At 42.4% G+C, this 22603-nt stretch overlaps 1 protein-coding gene across 1 annotated transcript in view; it reads left to right on the top strand.

Annotated features, from left to right (window-relative positions):
- ADAMTSL1 (ADAMTS like 1) overlaps positions 1 to 22603 on the top strand; it is a 796153-nt gene that overhangs the window by 388685 nt on the left and 384865 nt on the right. Inside the window, exon 7 of the mRNA XM_086961466.1 lies at positions 170 to 327. Within this exon, the coding sequence (XP_086817592.1) occupies positions 170 to 327 (158 nt within the window). The remainder of the gene's footprint in view (positions 1 to 169; positions 328 to 22603) is intronic.

Genomic DNA, 22603 nt, shown 5'->3' with positions numbered 1-22603 from the left:
CACACCTATTCAAAGAAAAAGCTTTTGGGGAAAGTGATGTGGGTAAAGAGTTCTAACATTCACACACCATTTGAATATATGTTCTCTGTCTGCCCTAGCAGAAGCACCTGTCTGTTAAAAACATTGGAGAATGTTCTGTTGTCTTGAGAATTCTGTTCTTCTTGCCCAGATCTAGAAACCAAAACTCTGCAGGGTGTCAAAGGAGAGGACAGGCTCAGCATTACAGGAGCTTTCTTAGTGGACAACACCAGCGTCGATTTCCAGCGCTTTCCAGACAAGGAGATACTGAGGATGGCAGGGCCACTCTCTGCTGATTTCATTATCAAGGTAAGTGATGTCAGCATGAGTATTAAAAGGTATTCTTGTAAATGAATATTACCATATGACCAATGCAGGACTCTTCAAAAAAAGAGGTTGTGAAAGGGCATAGGATTCCAAACGAGGTCGAAATGAGAGCTAGTTCAAATGTCTCAGAGCCCCAAAGTGGTGTTTCGGTGTCTAGGGCAGAGTTACATGAAAACTCAGTGCCTTCAAGTTGGAAGTCAAGCATAATGGCCCCCATTACCTGCAGACAGATCTGTTTCCCCGCCCTGCCAGCTCATCCTTTTTAGTCATCAAAGAGCTCCTGCCAATAATGGTAAACCTGGCTTTGATTGTACTACTGAATATCGACTTTTGTGGTGCAAAATATTGTGGAGAGACTGCAGGGACATAACATTGAAAGTTTTGTGTATACAGTGAAGTATAGATTTACTATTCCTAACTCCTCATATACATACCTTTAAGATATTTTTTAGTGGTTCCCAGTAAAAGGGGTTCCCTGCCTCCTTGTCCAGGCCTCATGAAGAGGGTATCCCCGGCGGCCCAGTTTAAATGTTCCCACCAGCAGTGCAAGATCGAAGAACGAACCAAATGAGCCATACTCGACTGGTCGAGTTTGGTCTATTTTGGGATCATACTTTGAACATATATGTACTGCGTTGGTACATATAAGTAGAGTTAGTTATAGAATATCTTTACTTACCTGTCTATATTTTTTATAACATTTTATTCTTAATTTTGTGTACCATCCATATTCTGGGGTCGATAGTCAGTGTGCACACCGTGGATTCCTGTACGATGCTTTTGTGGATATCAAGCTGTAAATTGGTGCAGTTGATTAAGGATAGCTCCCCAACTTCAGACAGTTTAGTCACGCTCTTTCTATATGTCTAAGGATCCACATCAAGATGTGGTTGGCACCTTGTTTAGCAACAATGAACTATCGGAAAGTGTATATGCAAGATCCAAATGCTGCTATCCACCTTCTTTTGGCCGTGGGACAATGCACCCAGTGAACTGCAGGGTAGCTTTTTAAATGATGTGATTGTTCTAACAATGCTAACATGTCCTAACACCGCAATACAATGAGAAAACTTACCATAAACTACCAAACAGACCGTTAGCTCTGTGATCATCTGTTGCACAGCACAACGACAGCCACATTTAAGAGCTTAGGAGACAGCAGGCTCTGCATACTTGTACTTCAGCTAAGCAATCCACTGAATACCTGGTGCCCTCCCTCTATTTTGCCCCACCCAACAGCGGTTAGTAATTGCAGTTCTAAAAAACAGCTTTTCGTTTGGCTTTTGAAAAGCAAAGGATTCTCCAGTGCATAAATAAATGTGTATATCTTATCAGAACAACCCACGCTAATTGGTACAAAACACATAGGGGTCTAATACAATCTCTGTTGGAAAGTCTCCAAGTTGAGGTCGGAGGCTTTCGGCCCGACATCATTGTTTCAATTCTGACCGCCTAATTACAATTTAGGTGGTTGGAATTGAAACCGGCCGGTCATTCTGGCTGGATTCCGATGGGTTCAAGGAGGCTGTCGGCCAGTCGGAGACCAGTCCGTAATCTCAATCGACAGTGTTTCTGCCGTTGGAATTACAATTTTCGGTTTCCCACAGGCTTTCCATGGCGGGCTTTCTGACATGGAAATCCTGTCGGAAAGCCAGTTTGGGGGCCCCTAGCAGGGCCCCTTCTCTTTGCTGCCTCCAGTTGGGGGCAGAGGGAGCACCTATGATGCCCCCCCTGTTGATCCCTGCACCGTGTGGCAGACACCCTTAGGTGCCCACCACGCGGTGCAGGGATGAACACAACCTCCCATTTACCTGTGATAGCTTGTGATACGGACGGTTTACGACCGTAGCACAAGCTCCCATAGGGAAATGTAAGTATGCCACCGCACCATGTGCAGTCACATCATAATTCTGTGGTAGGAACCGCTGAATGGAGGTCTGTCAGTCCTGTTTCTGCGATGATGTCGATCAGAGGCAAATCTGACTGACATCATAATCGGCCCCATAATGTATATTTTGCCTTAATGAGATAAGTTGTGTATTTGGGTTGTGAGTTGAGCGAGCGAGACAGAAAAAAACACTATAATGATGTACCTAATTTATCATTTAAAAAGTTGTAAGAACACAAAGTTATTTTCAAGAAGCTTATGCAATGTTCAAAGGTAGCTAACTTGAAGGGGACTGATGTTATGTTATTTAGAATTTGTAAAGCGCACATACGCCCAAGAGCTTCTTGGCGCTGAAGAGAGATAAAAAAAAACATAACAAAAGAGATACCAGCAAGAGTCACTATTTCAAATAGGTCTGTGTAAAAAGGAAGGTCTTAAATGCCTTTCTAAAGGCAAGGAGGTCCTTACTCTGTCTAAGAGTCAAAGGTAGAGAATTCCACAAGGAAGCTGCTAGAAAGTGAAAACAGCTACCTCCCTGTCACTTTTTCTTGAACCGTACCTCAAGTAGATCTTTGTGGGCTGATCTAAGACTACGTGAGGGGGTGTATCTCCCTATCAATTGCCTGATGAACAAGGGGCCCTTACCTTGCAAAGCCTTGAAAATAATGCATCTGGCTTTGAATGCGGCTCTCTGAGCCACAGGTAGCCAGTGCAAATTCTCTAGCCCTAATTTAATCGATTCCCATTTAGGTACCTTACAGATCAGTCTAGCAGCTTGATTCTGTAGGTATTGCAGTCTTCTAAGTTGACCTACAGGTAAGCCCAGGTAGAGACTGTTTGAGAAGTCGATGTGGGAAAGGACTAGGGCGGTGACTACCTGAATCAGGGCAGAGTGGGTAAGGAGGTGTGCAATTTTTTTTATTTTCCTTAATTGAAAAAATCCAGAAGAAACTACTGTTCCAATCTGGGATTTTAAGGCGAGGTCCTCGTTGATGGCCACTCCCAAACTCTTTACTGTTTGAGATTTTTTAGGGGGGAGACCCATATCAGAAGGCCAGAAGTGTGGACTCCAGCTAATCTCACTCTTCCCGGGCAAAATCAATTCAGTTTTCCCCGGGTTTAATTTGAGGTGATTTAAAGACATCCAGCTCTGAATTAAGGTCATAGTTGCCTGAAAATTCTCTACAGCATTAGGTGAGTTTAGTACAAAAACTAACTGCAAGTCATCTGCATAGTTATATACAGTGACTTTGTGCTCTCTTAGGGAAAACAAAAGGGGCCGCATATATAAATTAAATAGTAAAGGGGACAAGGAAGAGCCTTGAGGAACCCCGCAAAAAGAATCGATTTTAGGATCTGTAAAAGACCCTAGCCGAACAGACTGGGTGCGTTCAGATATGAAAGATTTCAGCCAGGCCAAGGCAGAATCTCTGAGGCCGGCCTGTTCGACACGGTTGACCAGAATGGAATAGTCAATCGTGTCGAATGCTGCAGACAGATCAAGAAGCACCAAAGCTTGATGTAAATTTTTGTCGGCGTTAGACCTCAAGGTGTTCTGAACGGCCAATATTACTGCCTCAGTAGAATGACCAGGCCGAAAGCCTGCCTGGTTAGGTTGTAAATAACCAGAATCTTCAACAAAGTTTGAAAGGCTGTTGGTGACATGAGCCTCCAAAATCTTTGATAAGTAGGGCAGAAGGGATATAGGCCGATAATTGGTGAGGTCGAGAGGGTCTATGCCAGGTTTCTTAGTGAGGGGAATCAATAAGGCCTGCTTGAAGCTGCGGGGGACTATCCCAGATGTGAGGGAATTGTTAAGCAATGATATCATACTGTTAGGGATGGCCCGGCCAATTTCCCTCATGATTTGAGGGGGACAAACATCCACAGGGGATCCTGATTTGACTCTCGTCAATAGATCTAAAAAAGATTTGGAGTCAATGGGAGGAAAACAATGTAGTGTTGATGGATTAAAAAAATATCATCCAAAGGGGCGCAGACTGGGAGTTTGGATATATTCTGTTTAATCAATAGTATCTTTTCACTAAAAAAAGTCATTCAAGGAATTACAGAGTGTTTGTGAAGGGACTACCGGAGGAGAGGTTCTGTCGTCATTACATAATTCGTTCACAATTCTGAAAATATCTTTCGACTTGTTAGTGGAACTTAAAATTTTTGTTGAGAAATAAGCAGTCTTGTGACTATGTAAAAATTTTTGGTATGCTTTCCTAGCTAAGCAGTAAGCAGCCCTGGCTTGAGGGCAGTAAATAGATCGCCATATTCTCTCCTGTTGCCTCACTTCCAATTTTATGTTTTTTAGCTCAGGTGTGAACCATTTGTGTGCGTCCGTGCTTCTAGAGCTGCAAAGACGAGTAGGAGGGGCGTAAATATTGGTGGCTGTAGTTAGCCATTCTTTAAACCTGAGGTCAGCTACCTCCACATTAGTACTCTGTAGGAGAAGGGAAGTGTTTAAAACGTTTTAAAAAGCTGACATATCCATGGTAGTCCATTTTCGAGTGGTCTTACTAATTTGCAGCTTAAATTGAGTAGTTTTATCTATATGAAAGGAGAAACTTATGCTATAGTGGTCAGACCAGCTACAGGGTTTAATATCGATAGAATGTACTGGTAAGTTCGAAGACCAGATTTGATCGAGACTATGGCCCTTCTGATGAGTCTCGGTGTTGATATGTTGTGTCAAATTAATGTCATTAAGAAGGTCCTTCATCTCTGCTGCTTGAGGATCTAATAGTGTGTTATCGAACCAAAAATTCAAGTCTCCAACCAAAAGTAATTTAGAGTGATTTGTAACCAGCAGAGCCAGTTGCTCTGCTAGAATGGAAGGAAATGTGGCCATTGTTTGAGGTGGACGATACAGTAGCACCAATACAAGTGTTCCATTAGCAGTATCTAGTTTAGCAACTATATTTTCTCTATTGGGCAGAGATAAAGATGATAATTGTCTAAGTTGATGTTTTTTACTAATAATGATGGCCACTCCTCCCCCAGTTTTCCCCGCTGGACGTATTGCTGATAGAATATAATAGTCTGCTGGTAAAGCAGCTGAAATGTCCGGTAGAGAATCCGGGGTGAGCCATGTTTCAGTCAGTAACAGCATATCTGGCTTTGTGTCATTTAGTAGCAGAAATATGTCCGTCTGATGTCTGGTCATAGAGCGAGTGTTTAAATAAATGCACCTAAATTGCATGTGGCTCTAGGTGTGGTTGTCAGCACCACATACTTAGGGGCGGGATCTGCTGTTAGGTTGGCTGGATTGCTAATACCAAGACGAGATGTTTGTTTCGTCGTATTGAGAGGTACGGGGGGACACATCATAAGGGTAGGTCTTAACGCTTGTAACTCAGCGGATGTGTAAATATAGGAACTTACAGAGTCCTTAGCCCCTAGCCCCGGACGCTCGCGGACGAGCGCAGACGAGCTTAACTCTAGCGCAACTACAGGTAATGTCTCTCTATTGAGATACATATTTATTTGTGTTCTTATTGCTTCGTAACTTTATAATTACTGCTCTTCTTATACTGGTATTTATATGCTCTTTAAGTGTGAGCAGTTATTGTTGCATGGCGGAATTGGTACCCTCTTTATTGACCTCTAAAGAATAGAGAGCTGAGTCGACCCTTCTAATGAGCGTGAGCAACCCAGAGTTCTTGTTTCTGAGGTAACATTCCTGCAGGTGGCTACTGTTCTGTCTCCTGGGGTACTGTGGTGTAGGCTAACTCACAGTGCTTAATTTGATCTGGTGTTTTCTGGTGCTCAGCACTGGGACTTAATTATCAACTCCGGGACTTAATTAGCAACACCGGTGCTTGTGAAAATCTGCCACAAGGTGGCGCTGTCTGGAGATAGGTACACCACCAGATAATTATTCTTTCAATATACATTAAAAATGACTATTACCTGCTGCCCACGCCATTCATACAACTTTGGGGGCCTCAAATAGTCAATATTGTCTCACTTCTAGGAGTGTGATGTTACTAGCTGTGTTGTTACTATCATAGGCAGCATAGCAGGAGCAATGGGTGGTGAAAGCTGCAGTGACCTCCGGGTGAGAGCCCTGGCACTTATTTTTTTACAAATTAAGCACTGCTAACTCAGGAAATACCTTGTGGGATATAAAAGTATTCCAACCGACTAGGGACTGAATTAAGAAAAGATTCTTAGTACATTTTGATGTCACACATAATGATGCAGAAATAATTCCCATTAAATAGGTTACCCTGAGATTATGTGTCAGTTCCCAAACGCGCCCGTGGGCAAGTTAAAGTAGGTCCTAAGCCCGACTAATGTTATGAAAGGATCATTGGGAATATACATCCTGTCTATGTGTCACGGGAACAACATCCTATGTACTCGTGAAAGCCATCACTAACTTTGGTTGCAGCATTTTGTGCATTTGTTCATTTTGTTTCACCCAAAGTAGGTCACCAGATTCTTTGATGATGATTTGAAGAGAATGAGGGACTTTATTTTGGCTTGAAGGCTGAATCCCTTTTTTCTCATGGTAGCTTGTAGCAAAGTGCACACATGTGAAAATGCAGCAACCGAAGCTTTTGCCAATACATCAGACATTTGTTCCAGTGATACAAAGGCAGGAGTTATATCCTCTTCTGAGTCAGATAATGCTTTCAGAAGACTTCTAGAATCCCAAAAAAGATCACCCAAAAAGTCAACCCTGGAGCTTTCTTTCCGAGTAGCTTCTGTTTCAGGTATTTTCAAACAAAACCAAAACAGGATAAAATTGAAAGGAGTACGGGTACCATTATACTTTCGTAAAAAGTGATAAAACGTAACATTCGGGGCCCAATTCACGAAAAAAGTGCAGTTGGAGATAGAGACCTCTGCCTTTTCCCTAACTTTTTTTTTCTTCCTTTTTATATTCACAAATATTCCCACGAGTTCAAGCCTACTCTGGGCAGTTCATTTAACTTTCCATGCAGCCACCTACATCTGCTGTACGGAGTCCCCCAAAGCAGAGAACTCCCACAGCATCTCCTGTGCAAATACACTTTTTTCCCTCTCAGTGGAAAATATTTTTTCTTGTGGTGAAAGTTACACCAAGCTACATGAAATCACGCCTGACTCTCTACAGGCCGGGGAGGCCGCTAATATCTGCAGAAGCTACCCTCCTTGTTCAACCACGTTGTAGACTGGCTACTGTGGGAGGTCGTGCTTTCTCACACACACTCCCAGCTCTCTGGAATAAATTGCCACTGGAACTGCGGAAAGAAACTAAGCTGCTGCCTTTCCGAAAGAAATTAAAAATTGTGCTCTTCCAGCAAGCGTGGGGCTGCCTTTAATCTGTGACCAGCTGTACCCTTCTGAATCGCTTAGCGGACCCTGACAAAGCGCTTAGAGACCCCTGGGTTATAATGCGCTATAGAAATCAAATAAATAAATAAATAAATGAAGTTCTCCCGCACATGTCTAGCAAATCTGCAGGTGATCCTTTCCCCTTCCCACCCTGGAAGGGGAATTACGCCAACCAATGCCTGGAGTAAATTTACAACCTTTACCAGGATTGGAATGGGATGGAGCTGAGTTTGGGAATAATGGCAGTATACATGTTTGTGGTCGTTCCCATCCTTCCAAGTCAAACTGTGCCCTGGAAGAGCCTCTTCACACCCCTTGAATGGATGGGACTTATGGCCATTGGGATCTCTGCCCTCGTGGTCGAGATCTCTGTCCCCGTAAGTGGGCTTACGCCTGCTTTATGAATTCCACGCCTGCTTTATGAATTCCTGGCAGGCGTAAAGACAATATACATTCTGTTGCTTAGGCCCTCTGGTTTCACAGCTGTGTTCTCTGTCATGGTGTACCTGGAGAAATCCTACCTCCCATCCCCATGTGTGGTCTACTCAGTCACATACATTCAGGATATAAAGGAATACTATTATTTCACCATTAATCTCCGTAGCTTCAAAGAGAACATGTTTAGCAAAGCTCTGGTAATCCAACCCCGCCATGTAGCTTGGAGCTGCCAAATCACGTATCTGTTTCCTGACTCGCTACAGAACCCATTCATTGTCATCTCCTGCACAGTCTTCCTGTCTCACCTCTGCCGTCTGTCTGTCTCGTTTTCTCTTTCCTTGCCCGCCCTCCCTTTCTCCTCCTCGCGCTCCATCTCGCTGTCTTCCCTTCTCTCAATCTGTCTTTTTCTCTTTCTTTCCTTGCTCGCTCTCCCCTGCTCTCTCTCCCTCTCACTTTATTCTTTTATTCCATCGCTCTTTCCCACTTCTCAATCTCTGCCTTTCTGTCCTTCTCTTTCTCTCTCAGTCTTTCACCTTTTCCCTCTCTGCATACCAATTTTCTATCCTTCAAGACCACCGTTTTTTTGACGTTATCAATAAATTCGTCGATGGCACACTTTCTCCACCCTATACCACCACCCCTCACAATGTCAATTCCTAGAAAAAAAGATTTCAGGTCGTCTATCAAACACAGTAATTTGGGAACTACTTAGCGGATGATGTCAGTTCTAGCGCCATGTAACTTGTTTATGTATGGGTGTTCATTTAAAAATGTGTGAGGCATTAGTTGTCAACTTTAAAAAACGAAATATTGCTCCATCCATTTCCTAGGCTAGTCTCACAAATCACAGAAATAACTCTGACCTTTGGGGTAAAAGGCAGCAGAACTATGTAACTCAAGGTATGTGTTTGACAACCAAACATAAACCCTCTGGCAAGGGCCTTGTACATGTGCACGCTCAAAGTTGGACGTGTGTTGACTCACTGGTGCATTTTCAAATTACTTTGTCAGTTTCTCCATGTTAGCTGTACAGGGTCCGAGAGGGGGGTGGGGCTGTCTTCAAGGGGGGGGGGGCTTTCTGTTCATGGCGAATGAACATCTGTGAGATATGGGAGACTCAGGGGCCCCTCTTCCCATTCTGCAGGTGGGCCCCATCATTTTTCCCTACTCCACTGGGTCAGAGCTCAGCCTGAGTGAGCGCTCCAGGCATGTTGATGGCAGCCCTAACCTATCCATCATAGATTGTCACTGGTTTGCCAGAGTTGTGCTCTCAAAATTATATCAAAACGGGGAGAACTGTTCAGAACACGTTTCCTCAAAAATGATAAATATGTTTGGGACGCACGTGGGCCCAGGGATGGCTGCTGCTGGATTCTATGTAAACTCCTCGAGTGCCAAGCATTCCAGGGACAGGGTGTTTTTTTTCTGATTCTCAGAATGGCCAAGTTCAAACATGCTTCCCTTCTCTGCTTTTTAAGAGTGTCCTGACAAGCCCTAAACGGATTATTTGGCACAGTCGCCGTTTCCCAGCCTTCAGGTGGCGCGAATCCATCCAGGCGAACACGATGAGCTTTATGTAATGTATTATGCGTCTGCACAGAGGCAAACGTTTGGTATTCCTCACTTACATGGGCCAGATGTATGTATGTATGTATGTAGTATTTCTACTGCCAAAAAGCAGCGGAGGGATGTACAAGGTCAAAGACAAGCATAGGTAAACCAGTGGTAGAAGAGGTAGCTGGTTTGTGGAATGTTGATGCATTGCAATGTAGTGTTCTTTAAAGACGTGTGTTTTAACTCTTTCCTCAATTGGAGCAGTGTGGGGGCAATCCTAATAGATATGAGGATGTTAGACTTGATTACAGGCCGTGGTTGAGGACAGTATGTGCAGTAACGGTCAGCAGCGGGGGCTCCTCCGATATGGCGTTGCCTCCCCCACCCCCCACCACCAGTTGCAAAACTCGAAAAATAAAACGATAATGACACAGGAATACTATTGTTTTATTATTAGCATGAACGACTCGAGGTCGGGCAGGCGACGACAGGCTAGAAGGGGAGTGGTGGGTAGCACTGTTCTCGGTGCGCATGTCCGGTTGGTCAGCCCTCTCAGGACGGACAAACCGACATGTGCAATGATGTTGTCTCCAACACAGCTGCGTTGCAGGGTTGGAGAAAGCAAAGCACAGGCTCCCAGTCTCTCCGGGAGTGCAAATTCACGGCGCTCAGGCTAATCCTGATGCTGCTTCCAAACATGATTGTATGCATACAGTGGTCCTTAAACATGTGATCAAAACAATACAATAAATATAGATTAGAATCAATACTATATTTTGGATGTCCAGCCGGACCAACAATTTAATAATGTAATCAAATCAATAGCTTGAATAAAACGCAACATTTAAGTGGGACACAGTCCTGCATCCTACAGAGAACAAAACATTAACAATTATATACAACACACAAGGACATTTCAAGCAAGACAAATATAGCTTGTGAGATGTAGATCAAGTCAAGCTTAAAGTGAACAGACAATGCGCTTTTTTACACAGTGAATTAACGTACAAGCTGTTACATGGGGGTCGACGACGTTTCAATCCTATTTACCAATATTAGGATCATCATCAGGACAATGAATAGTGCATTCCTGATATTGGAAATTGCCTCGGGGGGTAGGTGGAGGGTTGCTCCACGGGGTGCTCTATGTCTGTTCGGAAAGGTATGAGAATTGAAACGGACAAAAACCACAGACCGCAATACAACGGGGGGCGGAGAATTGAGGACCGGTGCGCGGTTAACTTAAGGTATCCAACAAAAGTGTCTGGAATTACAGTCCGCACTCGTCACTCAGTGCTGCGCCACATTAACGATGAAGACTTGTGCAGGTAATTAAGCCAAAATTTGTTTCCAGTTATGGAGTTAATGTTCTCGATGAACCACGAATAGAAGCCATTCCATATTGAATGCATCTTGACGGGATAGGGGTCACATTCGGTGTGCTGATACACGAATATACCGCAGTACGCCTCACACGATCAAGCCGAAACATGATAGCAGTGTCAGGATTGGCCTCATGGGAGCCTGTGCAGTGCAATTGCAAAAGAGCATTGAGTCTGTGATGCAGCGAGCAGCAAGTAAGTGGTTTCATTTTTATTAAATGTTTTGTCCCTCCCTTCCTGCACCACCCTGTCCTGAAACCAGCTGCCACTGACAGCCAGAGCTGCTGACTTTGGATTTGGGGAACTGGGTTTGAGTCTCAGCATCGGCTTAACAACTTGTGATACTGGGTAAATCACATAATCTCCTTGTGCCTACCAAAACGTATAATTCCTTGTGCATTGTAGCCTGAGCTCAGGTAAAGCGCTCCAATACCTTCTGGTCAAGTTCGCGGTGTATAAATCTACAAAAAAATAAAAACATATAGAAGGAAAAGGCATGCTGCTTTTTGTTTTTTTGTTTTTTACACTTGTTAGCCTACAGTCTGATTAGGTCCTGGCTGCTGGTGTGCAGAGAACTGCCAGAAATGATGAGCTTGTCTGTCAAAGCGGGAGTGTTGGTTGTGATGGCTTTGTAAAAGATGCTGCAGCTTTTGAGGATGGTGTGGCTGGCCAGGAGAGCCAATGAAGTTCTATTAAGATGGAGGGATGTGATCAGATTTCTTCATACTCTTGACAAGACGTGGAAGTATGAGAGGTCGAAGGTCAGAAAGCCCATGCACACCCAATAGGAACTCCCGGTCAGAAAGCCTTTGGAACACAGAATTTACTCTGCACTTCTGAAACCCCATCAGTGCCAAGAAGCCAAGCACTTGGTGAATGCTATACTCCAAAGAAAGCACAAGGTAACGCCACCTGATATTAAATCATGGACATGTATCCAAGGCCTGTACCCCCAAAAGCTCCCTAGCCTGTCCCAAAAAAGTAGTGCATAGGTTCTTACAGGCTGTGTTCTCCATGAAAATTGCTGTGAATTAGAAAAGCCCTTTTGGGGGCATCCCTGCTCTCCTGATGGAGAATATCACCAAGATTGTTATGAAAGATAGCAAAATCCACACATGAAAAATGAACCAGAGTCAGATGCCAGAAACTAGCTCCCCATTGCTGCCAAAGATAGAGTTCCTCGTTTTGTTTACAGTTCTGCTCACACTTGTTATTTTATTCATGAGTACTAAGCCCAGCTGAAGACGGCTGTAATGTCAGAAACCGGTCCTGGGAAGCTTGATTCCGGTCCAGGGAAGACATGGCTTGGCAGTTCGGGCTGGACTGTTCCCAGGGTCAGACTGATTTGCATATGGCCATGTCTGAACTGGGTTGGCACAGTGAGCTAAAGAACGGTGATGGATTAAACCCAAATCAGTTGACTAGGGGTGAGTGTTTGTATTGTCAACGCTCCGTCCATCATCACCTTCGGTTTTTCTTTGTTCGCCAAAAGAACTAATGACCATTTAGAATTGATCTAGCCCTTTCTGAAGATCAACTTATCTGTGCCCAGAAAGATGAACATTGGCTAAAGTAGCTGTAAGATAGCTGGGGAAAATGCAATGACCTAAGGTGTAACCCATGTGAATAGGCAACTAAGTAAAATCACATCACCTTCCTATTTTCAATACTGGCGTTTTTAAGGGGTACACTCTTAGAACACAGTGAAAATACATGTGTGAATCTTTCCCAATTCTTCACTGTGAGACACCCTTTGGTGTGTTTCCGGCATTGATCTTGTGTGTTATTGAAGATACTTTACTGTTACCAGACTAAATTAAATCCTTTTTCATTTACACAATCCCTACAATATATTTCCCTCTCAGGTCCATTTACATTAATGAAAACAACCCCACCAAGTTAAGCCTGATTTCGCAAATGTTCTACTCATTCATCGGTGCCTCCATATTCCTTCGTTCTGCATATAATTTGCTTCCTATTTATTTGCTTATACTGTTACTTGATCCCATCAAGCTGACATATTTCTTATGACATTTGAGGCATAGCTTCTTTAGCTGGTAGCCACCTAAAACATACAGTGAAGGAAATGGCTCTCTGGATTTTACTTTTACTATTTTTCTTTGTGCAGGGGACAGAGACGGCCAAGGCTTGTCTGTGGATGACATGGTCAGGAGGTAATGTCAGCAGTGACAATTACCTGACTTTGCTTTATGACAAATTATGTTTTTTCTGTTTGGTGGTGTAAACTTCTACCATCTAGGGGTTTTGTGTCATTGACTAAGCAGAGGGGTTGATAGTAATGGGACCTCATTGGGAGTAGGTAGGAAAAGTAGTTGCTACCCTTGTTTTCCATTTGGTAGCCCTACCTAAGAATTTACTACTCATGGTCTAAGGAGGCTTAAAAACAGCAGCAAGAACAGAACATATGAAGGGCAATGCGAGGCCTGTTTACCTTTCATAGTTTCCTGTTCTTCATTTAAATTCATAAACGATAAATGTTCAAGCAAGGAGTGTCGCCCATATCTCAATCTCTTCAAGCTCATGACTTTTGTATTGATCAAAATAGTTGGAAATTCAATCCCAAAAAAGGAACTCTCTTTAACATTATACTTCATTCATGGAAAGAACCCCTCCCCACAGTCTGCACTGCTTACCGTTATTAAATGGGTACCCTTGGATTGCTGGGGAAGCCGCAGGCTCTCATCTTTAACTTCTTGGCCAATTATCTTCCTTGATCGCTTTGTTACACTGAGTTACTGTGTTCAATGCCATTGTATCTCTATTCCTTGACAACATTAACCATCTTTACTCAGTCTGCTCCCAGTGTATTTCAAATTACAGGAGTAAACAAATAATCCCTAGTGTGGAAGTGTTGTTACAGCTATTGTCGTCAACGTAGCACATTATAAATAATTCTGTATCTTTACAATTGGCTTTCATATATGCTTAAATGCAATCATCCTCTCTTTTCCAAATCTAAGATAGACCTCATCAGAGGTGCTAACAATCTATATACACACATTCATTCTAAGAAACCGTCACTTGCTTTCCTTCAATTCAGAGTAAATCTCAAGATGCCTGCATCACCCACAAAGTGCTGTCTATCTACATGATGAATTCCTTACATACATTGGGAGGCTAAAGCGAAATTAGAGGTAACCCCATTGTTCAGTTAAAAAATCCCAAGTCTTTAAAATCAATATTGAGGCTTCTTGTGGCATGCTCCCAGAATCTAGAACCTCATTTCTGAAAAGCTCACATTTAGGCTGAACTTGCTACCTTCTTAGAAGAGCTCAAACCCCCCCCTCTGCACACTGAAGGTCAAGATTGAAGAATGATATTCCATATTCTTCCACCTATGGCTTATGTTTTCTCAACCTTCTACTGTATCTTGATGTTTTTTTGTGAAACACCCAACAGGACATGTGGCTAAGTCCACTTAGATAAATATATGTAATTAATAAATACATTTTCAGGCACAGGAAGATAATGGCGGGATGAGCTTTCATCTCTGCTCTAGGTTCTGAACTGTGGAACCCCCACTTGCTCTCCAATTTGCCATTTCTGGAGAGCCATTCAAATATCCTTGTTCCTTTCTGAAGTTTGAAAGGTTCCATTTGCTCCAGAAGCAGGGCTGCTCCTTCATTCCTAACTTCAGTTGAGATCTCCAATCCCTTGAGGCCAACTCTAGTCAGGCTGGCATCCAATCAATTTGTTAAAATAAACAATACTACCCATGAATGGAAACTATTTAAATAAAATCGATGCGGGAAAAGTGCCATGAAGATTCAATATTATTGCTTTGGACAATGGGGTGGGATTGCTTTTTTTCACCTAGTGACTTGAGCCATGTGTTTAAGAAACAACTATATCATTAGGCGGCCCTGCATTTCCTTGGGCCGGCAAAGAGACTAAAGTTGTTTCCTCCAATTTGTGCTCTTTTCATTCACAAGGTTAACATAAGAGAGCATGGCCTGAAGCCACAGTATATACAACAATATGGGAACCCCACCAAAATCAAAGTATTTTTTCAGGAAGTCAGGAGAACCTTAAGGATTTCATCTGCCAAGCTCTAAAACATCAGAAACTTTTTTCGCATGGAAACTAATGCCAGAGCAAACTGGCTTGGAGGTCAGACTTCAGGACAACTGGGAGAAGGTACTGCGAGTGCTGTTTTTGAGATAATGAAGGGTTTTTAGCTTTCAGACCTGGTCGAATTGGACTGTTTTGTGACTCATGAACTTTAGCACTGGGTAGAAATTGCTGGGTTAAAAATTAACCTAAAGAAAGGTCTTTCTTGTATTAGTAAGATGCCATTTAGGTCAGCAGATTTCTTGCGTCATGTTGGATTCCAGCAAATGCCCATTAATAATATCTCATCAGCTTTATCCGATGAGTTCTTGAGCACTACTGTCAATAGTGGAGGTAAAAGACCTCAGAGAGGACTTCTGGGAACATGGCCCATGCCATGATCATTAAGGCAGCAGTGAACCAATGCGACAAAATGGCACTTATCAGAAGACTGGATCATGACCACCAGAAACGCTGGAGACTGGTATTGTCTTTTCTTCTATGCTTTTTCATCACCATAGAAAAGATGGATTCCTGAAACTGTTTGAGCCAGGGCATTTTGATCAAACGACCATAGATCATCATAAGCAGCTGGGTGTGAGCTTCAGAGCCCTGAAGAATGACATGTTACATGATCTGCCAAAAGTATCAGCATCTGTTCATTGCATAGTGTGATCCAAGCCTTTATGTGGCATTAGTCAACTTGACCGGTAAAATAAGAAAGCATTGGAGAAGCCAAAAATCAAGCTTTAATCTGCCCTCAAATGTAAACACAAACATTCACAAATGCTGTTTGCAAGTATTGTATGCACAAAGGTTGTTTATCAGATCAAAGCCTACACTACTGGCTATGCAGATGCTCGGAGATAGTAGCAACAAATATTGCTTTCTGTGTAGAATGGACACAGGAGAAAAATAACTGAGTGTGACAAACAGCTGGTTAAGTTAATCGAAAGTAAAATCATACATCCCCATCTGATAGTAGGAGGTGAGAGGGTATTCTCTGGCTGGAGCCAATGGCAAAGCCCTCTCTATGCAAGTTTCAAAGAATATATCACCCAGACAGTTTCCCAGTAAAGCCAGACCTAAAAAGCTAAAACCTAAAGTCCGTTACACAAATAGGCCATTATTAGAAGAAATTTAGATTAGTCAAGCGCTAATATTTTGTGTATTTTGTCATTCTTGGGTGTACTACTTTGGAGGTTATTTAGAGTATGTGGCAAACTGTAAGCGAATCAGGCGAAATTTGTGGAAAGGGGTTTTTACTATGCCTGGGCATAATTTGCTTAATTTTGTTTAGCGTTATTTTGCATAGTTACTACAAAATTACATAAAATTACGTGACGTATCTCGCACTCAAAAAATTAACCAAAGGATTCGTTCAAGTAAAAATTCAACTCATAAATGTTGTTTTGAGTTGATTTCTGGTTACATATGTTCAAAACACTTCTGTTTGCTTTTGGATTTGGATTTTTGCACTCAAAAATTAACCGAACAGTCTGTTTGGGTTAAAAATCTTCCTGAAATGCCTCTTGTATTAAAAAATTACCTAAACGGTATATCTCACATTTAAATTTCTCCCTGGAATTATGTGATCTAGCGTAGTGGCATCATCTCATTAATTTCCTGTAATTTTCGTTAAGCAAAACTGTCAAAATTGCGCCAATTACTCTGGTGTAATTAACACTTCACTCAGCCTAGTTTTCACTGCATTTAACAGTATTTTTGGCTTCCCAAATAGCACCTGGTAACTCATCCCCAGACATAACAATACCAGGGGCAATGAAGACTGGGGGATGGAAGTGGTGATTGAAATAACTGATAAACCAACTGGGGCCCTGATGATGCCCTTAGAAATTAGGAATTATCAGAGGAATCAGTTACTCAGTTTCTGATTTTTCCCAGTACTTCACCCTTAGGCTCCATTTGTTTTCAGAAGGCAGATTCCACGAGAAAGCATTAAAAGATAGAAGTTAGTTTGTAGGGTTCAGGGAAGGGTAATGTTAAGTGGTATTTAGGGTCTTTAGGGGGTCTGGCAAGGGTATCATTATGAGGTACTTAAGGGGCTTTAGGCTGCAGAGAAGAGTTTGCATTAAGGGGTAATGTAGGGCTTTTGTGTTCAGGGAACAGTAGTTTTAAGGAGTAGTAAGTGGCTTTTTGAGTTCTGCGAAGGGTAGTTTTCAGGGGTAGTGTGGGGATTTTAGAGTTCATGGAAGGTTACATTTTCTTGGGGCCAGGAATTGGTACAGTTAACAGGATAGTAAAGGTTTTTAGAGTTCAGGTAAAGGTAGCACTAAGCAGTAGTACGGGGCTTTTAGGATTCTGTGAGGGTAGTGTTAACGAGTAGGACGGGGTTTTAGGGCTCAGGATTTGGCAGCTGTAAGTGTAGTAAGGAGTTTTCCGGGTTCAGGGATGAGTAGCTTTAGGAGGAAGAAGGGTTTTCAGTGTTCGCAGAAGAGTAGTGTTGAGCGGTAATAAGGAGTTTTTACGCTTCATGGAAGGGTAGCATTAAAGGATAGTAACCGGGATTTAGGGTTCAGGGATATGTAGCATTAAAGGGTAGCACACATTTTTAGGGTTCAGGGATGAGTAGCTGTAGATTTTTGTGTTTAGGGATGGGAAGTATTATGGGGTAATAAGAGTTTTTTGGGTTCTGGGGTGATAGTGTTAAGGGGTAGTATGGAGTTGTTAGTCTTCAGAAAATAGTAACAAGTAGTAAAGAGTTTTAAAGGTAGAGGGAAGTGTAGCCTTAAAGAGTAGAAAGTCGTTTTTAGGCTTCACAGAAAGGGAGCATTAAAGGGTATTAAGGGATTTCTAGGGTTCAGAGATCGGTAGCTGTAAGGGGTGGTAAAGGCTGTTTAGGGTTCAGTGATCGGTAGTAATACTGGATAATAAGGAGTTCTTAGGGTTCATGGAAAGGTGGCTTTAAGTGAAACTAGGTGATTTTAGGATGCAGGGAAGGATAGCATTAAGAAATCGTACGGAGCTTTGAGGTTTCAGGGAAGGTAGCGTGATTAAGTAGTATGGGATTTTTAGGGTTCACGGATGGGTAACTGAGTAACATTTAGAAGTAGTTAGGTTTTCCAGTTTAGGGATTTGTGGAAGGGTATAGTTAGGTGGTAGAAAGGAGTATTGATGGTTCTAGGAAGGGTGGTGTTAAGAGGTACTAAGCATTTTTTGAGTGTTGGGAAGGGTAGCATTAAGCAGTAGTTAGAAGTTTGTTGGCTTCAGGTGAGGGTAGCATTAAGGTGTAGGAAGTGTTTTTTGGGGTTCAGGGAAAAGTAATTTAAAATTACAGTAGAATAAATAAATGAATGCAATGAATAAAAAGTTAAAAATAATAGTATTGCCATTTTAAAAATTCAAATGCTAAATTAAAATTAATAAATAAATTACGTATTTTTAAAACTAGAAATAATACTTACAAACTTGCCAGCGAAGTAAATGCATTAGAGATGTAAAGAACGGTTATGTAAACATACTCACAATATACTTATCATCAGGTAATGATTGCTGATGTAATGGTCGGTGAAGTAAGATTGACAGGTCCATGAGAAGGGATTTAGAGAGAAGAATAAGGAAAGTGGATCCAGCGAGTTTAAAAAAAGAATTTACATGCACATCTCTCAAGCCCATAATCCTTCAAAGTATGAATTAGAAAGAAAAAAACACAAATCTCTTTATGAGTGCCATGTTACCGTATCTCTGATGTTGAAGATCGAAAGAGAAGGGCTGGGCAGCACCATGTTCCTCTTAAATGCCCTTTTCCCATCTGTTCTGCTGCCAGAGAAGAAACTGTTGAGACATGTAGGGCTTTAGGTCAAGCTCATGTTATAACACAATAACTTGACATGACAAAGATCCCTGGCTCACACAGTTTAGAAAGCAAATGATGAAAGCTGCTTGGAGGTTAAGCACTCTTTCTGTGGAATCTCCAGCTTTGGTCAAATAAAAAACTGTACTTAGATGAACCAACATCTGGACAGAGCCACAGTTCCTCTCTGTAGCGCTCCTAAAAGCCCTTTTTTGATGACATCACGTCTAGGGAGAGGTGCGCTGTCAAGCCATACCTCAAAGAAACTCCGATCAATGTTTTAATGGCCTCTGTCTTAAGTGGTGCTTCACCATACATCGCAAAAGAGAAAATACATACATACATAAATTAACAAAGTAACAATACAAAATAAATAAAGTAAAACAATATGCATGAACGCTTGATAACAATCCTCTCAGTTGTCAAGAAGTGTAGTCAAACCCCTTCCGTCATTGTTCACAGTTATCTAAAAAAGCTTCAATTTTCTTGTTATACCTCTCTCCAAACACGTATACTAGAAATGTATACATACATAGACATACACGCTTAACCAGATAACAAACTGTGTTAGAGCGAGAGAACAATGGCAAATCTACCTCTACATGGACTATGGGAGTGCCAACACTTTGGTGTACGAGGGGAGTTGGACTAGACAATTGCTCCACAGAAAATTAAGGACTAAAAATTCAAGGTGGTGGATTGTAATAACAGGTGTACAGGTCAAGAACAGCTGCCAGCGCTCTGCATCTATGCTGAGCCACATGGTCACAAGGTATGCTAGCGTGGAAATTTGTCTCCTCAACTTTTTGGTGATTGTTCTTTTTAGGCAGCATGAGAGCTAAGGAACTCCTCAACTCATTAACCCCAAGAGCCGCAGCTTTATTCTGGTTAGTCTGTTTATTGGGAATTTTGAAATAGATTTAAATATATCAAACTTAGCATAATAGAACAAAAATACTTAGAGAATAGGATATAGCCAAATCTCCGGAACCGATTCACCCTATGCAACGAAAAGAAAACTACCAATGTGATTATAGCCACATAGGTAATTAAGAGACAAAAATGTAGGTTAGATTGCATGGAGCTTTCAAAGGAAAATACATTTGCAGTTCACTAACTATCCCTACACTACGTAAAGGGGGAAACCTAGACTGAGCATCAAGTTTCAGCTGTCCCTAACTTCATTAGTACAAAAGCAACCATCCAATACAGGCACCTCCTACAAGCTTTGGGTAACTTTCCATTATGCCAGCAGCCTTCATCGACTCCTTTCTCTACCTCCTGCTTCGCACAGGTCCTTGGTGTCATCTCCGTCTCCCGCGAGAATTCATCCTTTCTTCATTGTCGCATTCCTTACCAGGCCTAGCAATCAACTAAACAATAGATTCTTCCCTAAACTAACGCTGTCTTGTCCACCTGCAGTGAGAACACAAATATATGCAACATTTCACAGTACAAGCAAAAGCAAAACAAAATGCTAGTTGGGAAGCGAGAAACAATATTCAGGCCTACCATCAGGCTAACTTAACATCACACAGGTTACAATACAGCCTCTCAGTGACTCTTAAAGCACCGTATAACATAATTTTCAGCATCATGAATAACCAATCCAATCCAATCCAAAAATTCTTTATTTCGGTCATTTAGACCATAAAAGATACAATTAAAACTTTCAACATTTAAAACATTCGACATTAAAAAGTACATTCCCTTGTATAAAAAACATTACATGAAAATTAAATTCCTTGGAAATCTGTTCATGGGAGGGAGTACATTACAGTTCATATCAGTTATCAGTCTTTTAGGAGTTTAATTCTTATCTGCCGCATGGCCAGTATGTATTTGGCAACTGCAAAGACTATGTGGGGCAGAGTGCTGGTTTTCAGTATTCTGTAAGAATGCAAATAGCTCCTAATGCCCAAGTTCCTACATAGTGGCACAAGCCAATATTTCCTAGGTCTATTGTAGGCTGGGCAGAAGAACAGAACATGAATTTCCTCCTCATCGTGATTAGCGCACCCCGGACAGATTTTATCATCACTCTTTGTCCATTTACAGGTAAAAGTTTTGATAGGCAGGGTGCCTAACCTCCATTGAATGAACAGTTTCCGTGCTAAAATGGGGAAAATAATGTCCATAAAACCTTCAAAATTATAAGAATTTTTGGAATCCAAAAATCGATCTGTTAAGGTGCCGTTATTGGGTGCAGATACCTGAGTAGATAAACTTTTTTCCTTATGTATTTCCACCAGTCTTTTGCGAGAGACCCTTTGGCAGCCTTGTTCAGGGACATCCCATAATTCCTGGAGTCTCAGGCGATACAGTTCTTTCTTAATGAAAACCAACCAAGGAATTCTGTCTCGCTTATTCAAATTCATTACATGTATGAGGTCTTGCCTGTAGTGAGCAAGCTCGCTAGTGGTCCAGAGCCTGTGCCAGAATCTTAAAGGCTTTAATTCGAGATCCTCAGCTATAGAGGGAAGACCCACATCAAGTCTCAAGGGAAGCAGGGGTGTGCCACAGGGGAGGGCTAGGAGGCGTCTAAGAAAATTGTTTTCTACACTGAGAAGTTCTGCCCCAGCTTTGTGCCCCCATAACTCACTACCATAAGAAGTGGCCGCTTTGGCTTGAGTTTTATACATTTCTATTGCCGGGCTAATGGGTTTATAAGTAGAAGTATTTGCAACCTTCAAGATTGCACCGGACAATTGACTAAGCTTGAGCCGGATCTTGCTATTTGTGGCTCCCAGGATAGGTTCTCATGTAGGGTTACACCCAAATACTGGAAGGTTTTTACCCTTTCCAGTTTCGCTGAGCCCAGGGATGGATTAGGTCTGGTTTTAGGGGAGGGATTAAATATCATGAATTTGGTCTTCTCTGTATTGATCTCTAGACCATATTGTCTACAGAAAAGACCAAAACCATCTAGGATCTGCTGGATCCCCATCGGTGATTTGGAAAGCAGGAGGGTATCATCGGCAAACATGATAGCCCGTACCCTCCTGCCTGCCAAAGAGGGAGCGTCATTGTCTCCAACACTGTTGAGATGGGATATGACATTGTTAACGTAGAGGCAGAACAGGGTCGGCGCCAAAACGCAACCCTGTCTTACCCCTCTAAGGACTGGGAACCTGGATGACAGTGCTCCATCCCTCCTACACCTGACCTGTGCAAAATTATTAGTGTGTAGCCTGACTATAGCGTGTAGTAAATGGGTGGGAACACCCAGCTCCTTTAGGACCTCCCACAATTTCTTGCGGGGGACCAGGTCAAAGGCTGATCTCAGGTCCACGAACACCATGTACAGCCTCCCCCCTCAATCCTCCCAGTTTTCCAGTAGAGGAGAACGAGGCGGAAAATCTGATCCATGGTGGACGTGTTTTTCCTGAAGCCAGCCTGGAGGGGACTCAGAATTTCATTTTCCTCCATCCAGTCCAATAGCTGGTCCAGGAGAAGGCGGGAAAATAATTTTTGGGGGACATCTATGAGGCTGATCGGCCTGTAGTTGGCTGGGAGAAGAGGAGAGCCCTTTTTAAAGATCGGCACTATCTCCGCCCCCAACCAAGTACTAGGGATCTCCATACCTCCCGCGATGGAATTAAACAAAATGAGGAAGTACGGGCCCCATATCTCTGGATGATGTCTAAAAAGGTCACCAGGCAATCTGTCTAGTCCAGGGGCCTTCCCCTTCGCCAATCTCTCTATTGCACTAACCACCTCGCCGAGGGTAAATTCTAGTCCAGCTACAGGATTGGATATAACATCCGGGTCCACATCATT

This window comes from Lissotriton vulgaris, chromosome 3_1 (genome assembly GCF_964263255.1).
Source record: "Lissotriton vulgaris chromosome 3_1, aLisVul1.2, whole genome shotgun sequence".
NCBI lineage: Eukaryota > Metazoa > Chordata > Amphibia > Caudata > Salamandridae > Lissotriton > Lissotriton vulgaris.
The sequence above is the reverse complement of the archived record's forward strand: the minus strand, read 5'-3'. Positions and strand labels throughout refer to the sequence as shown.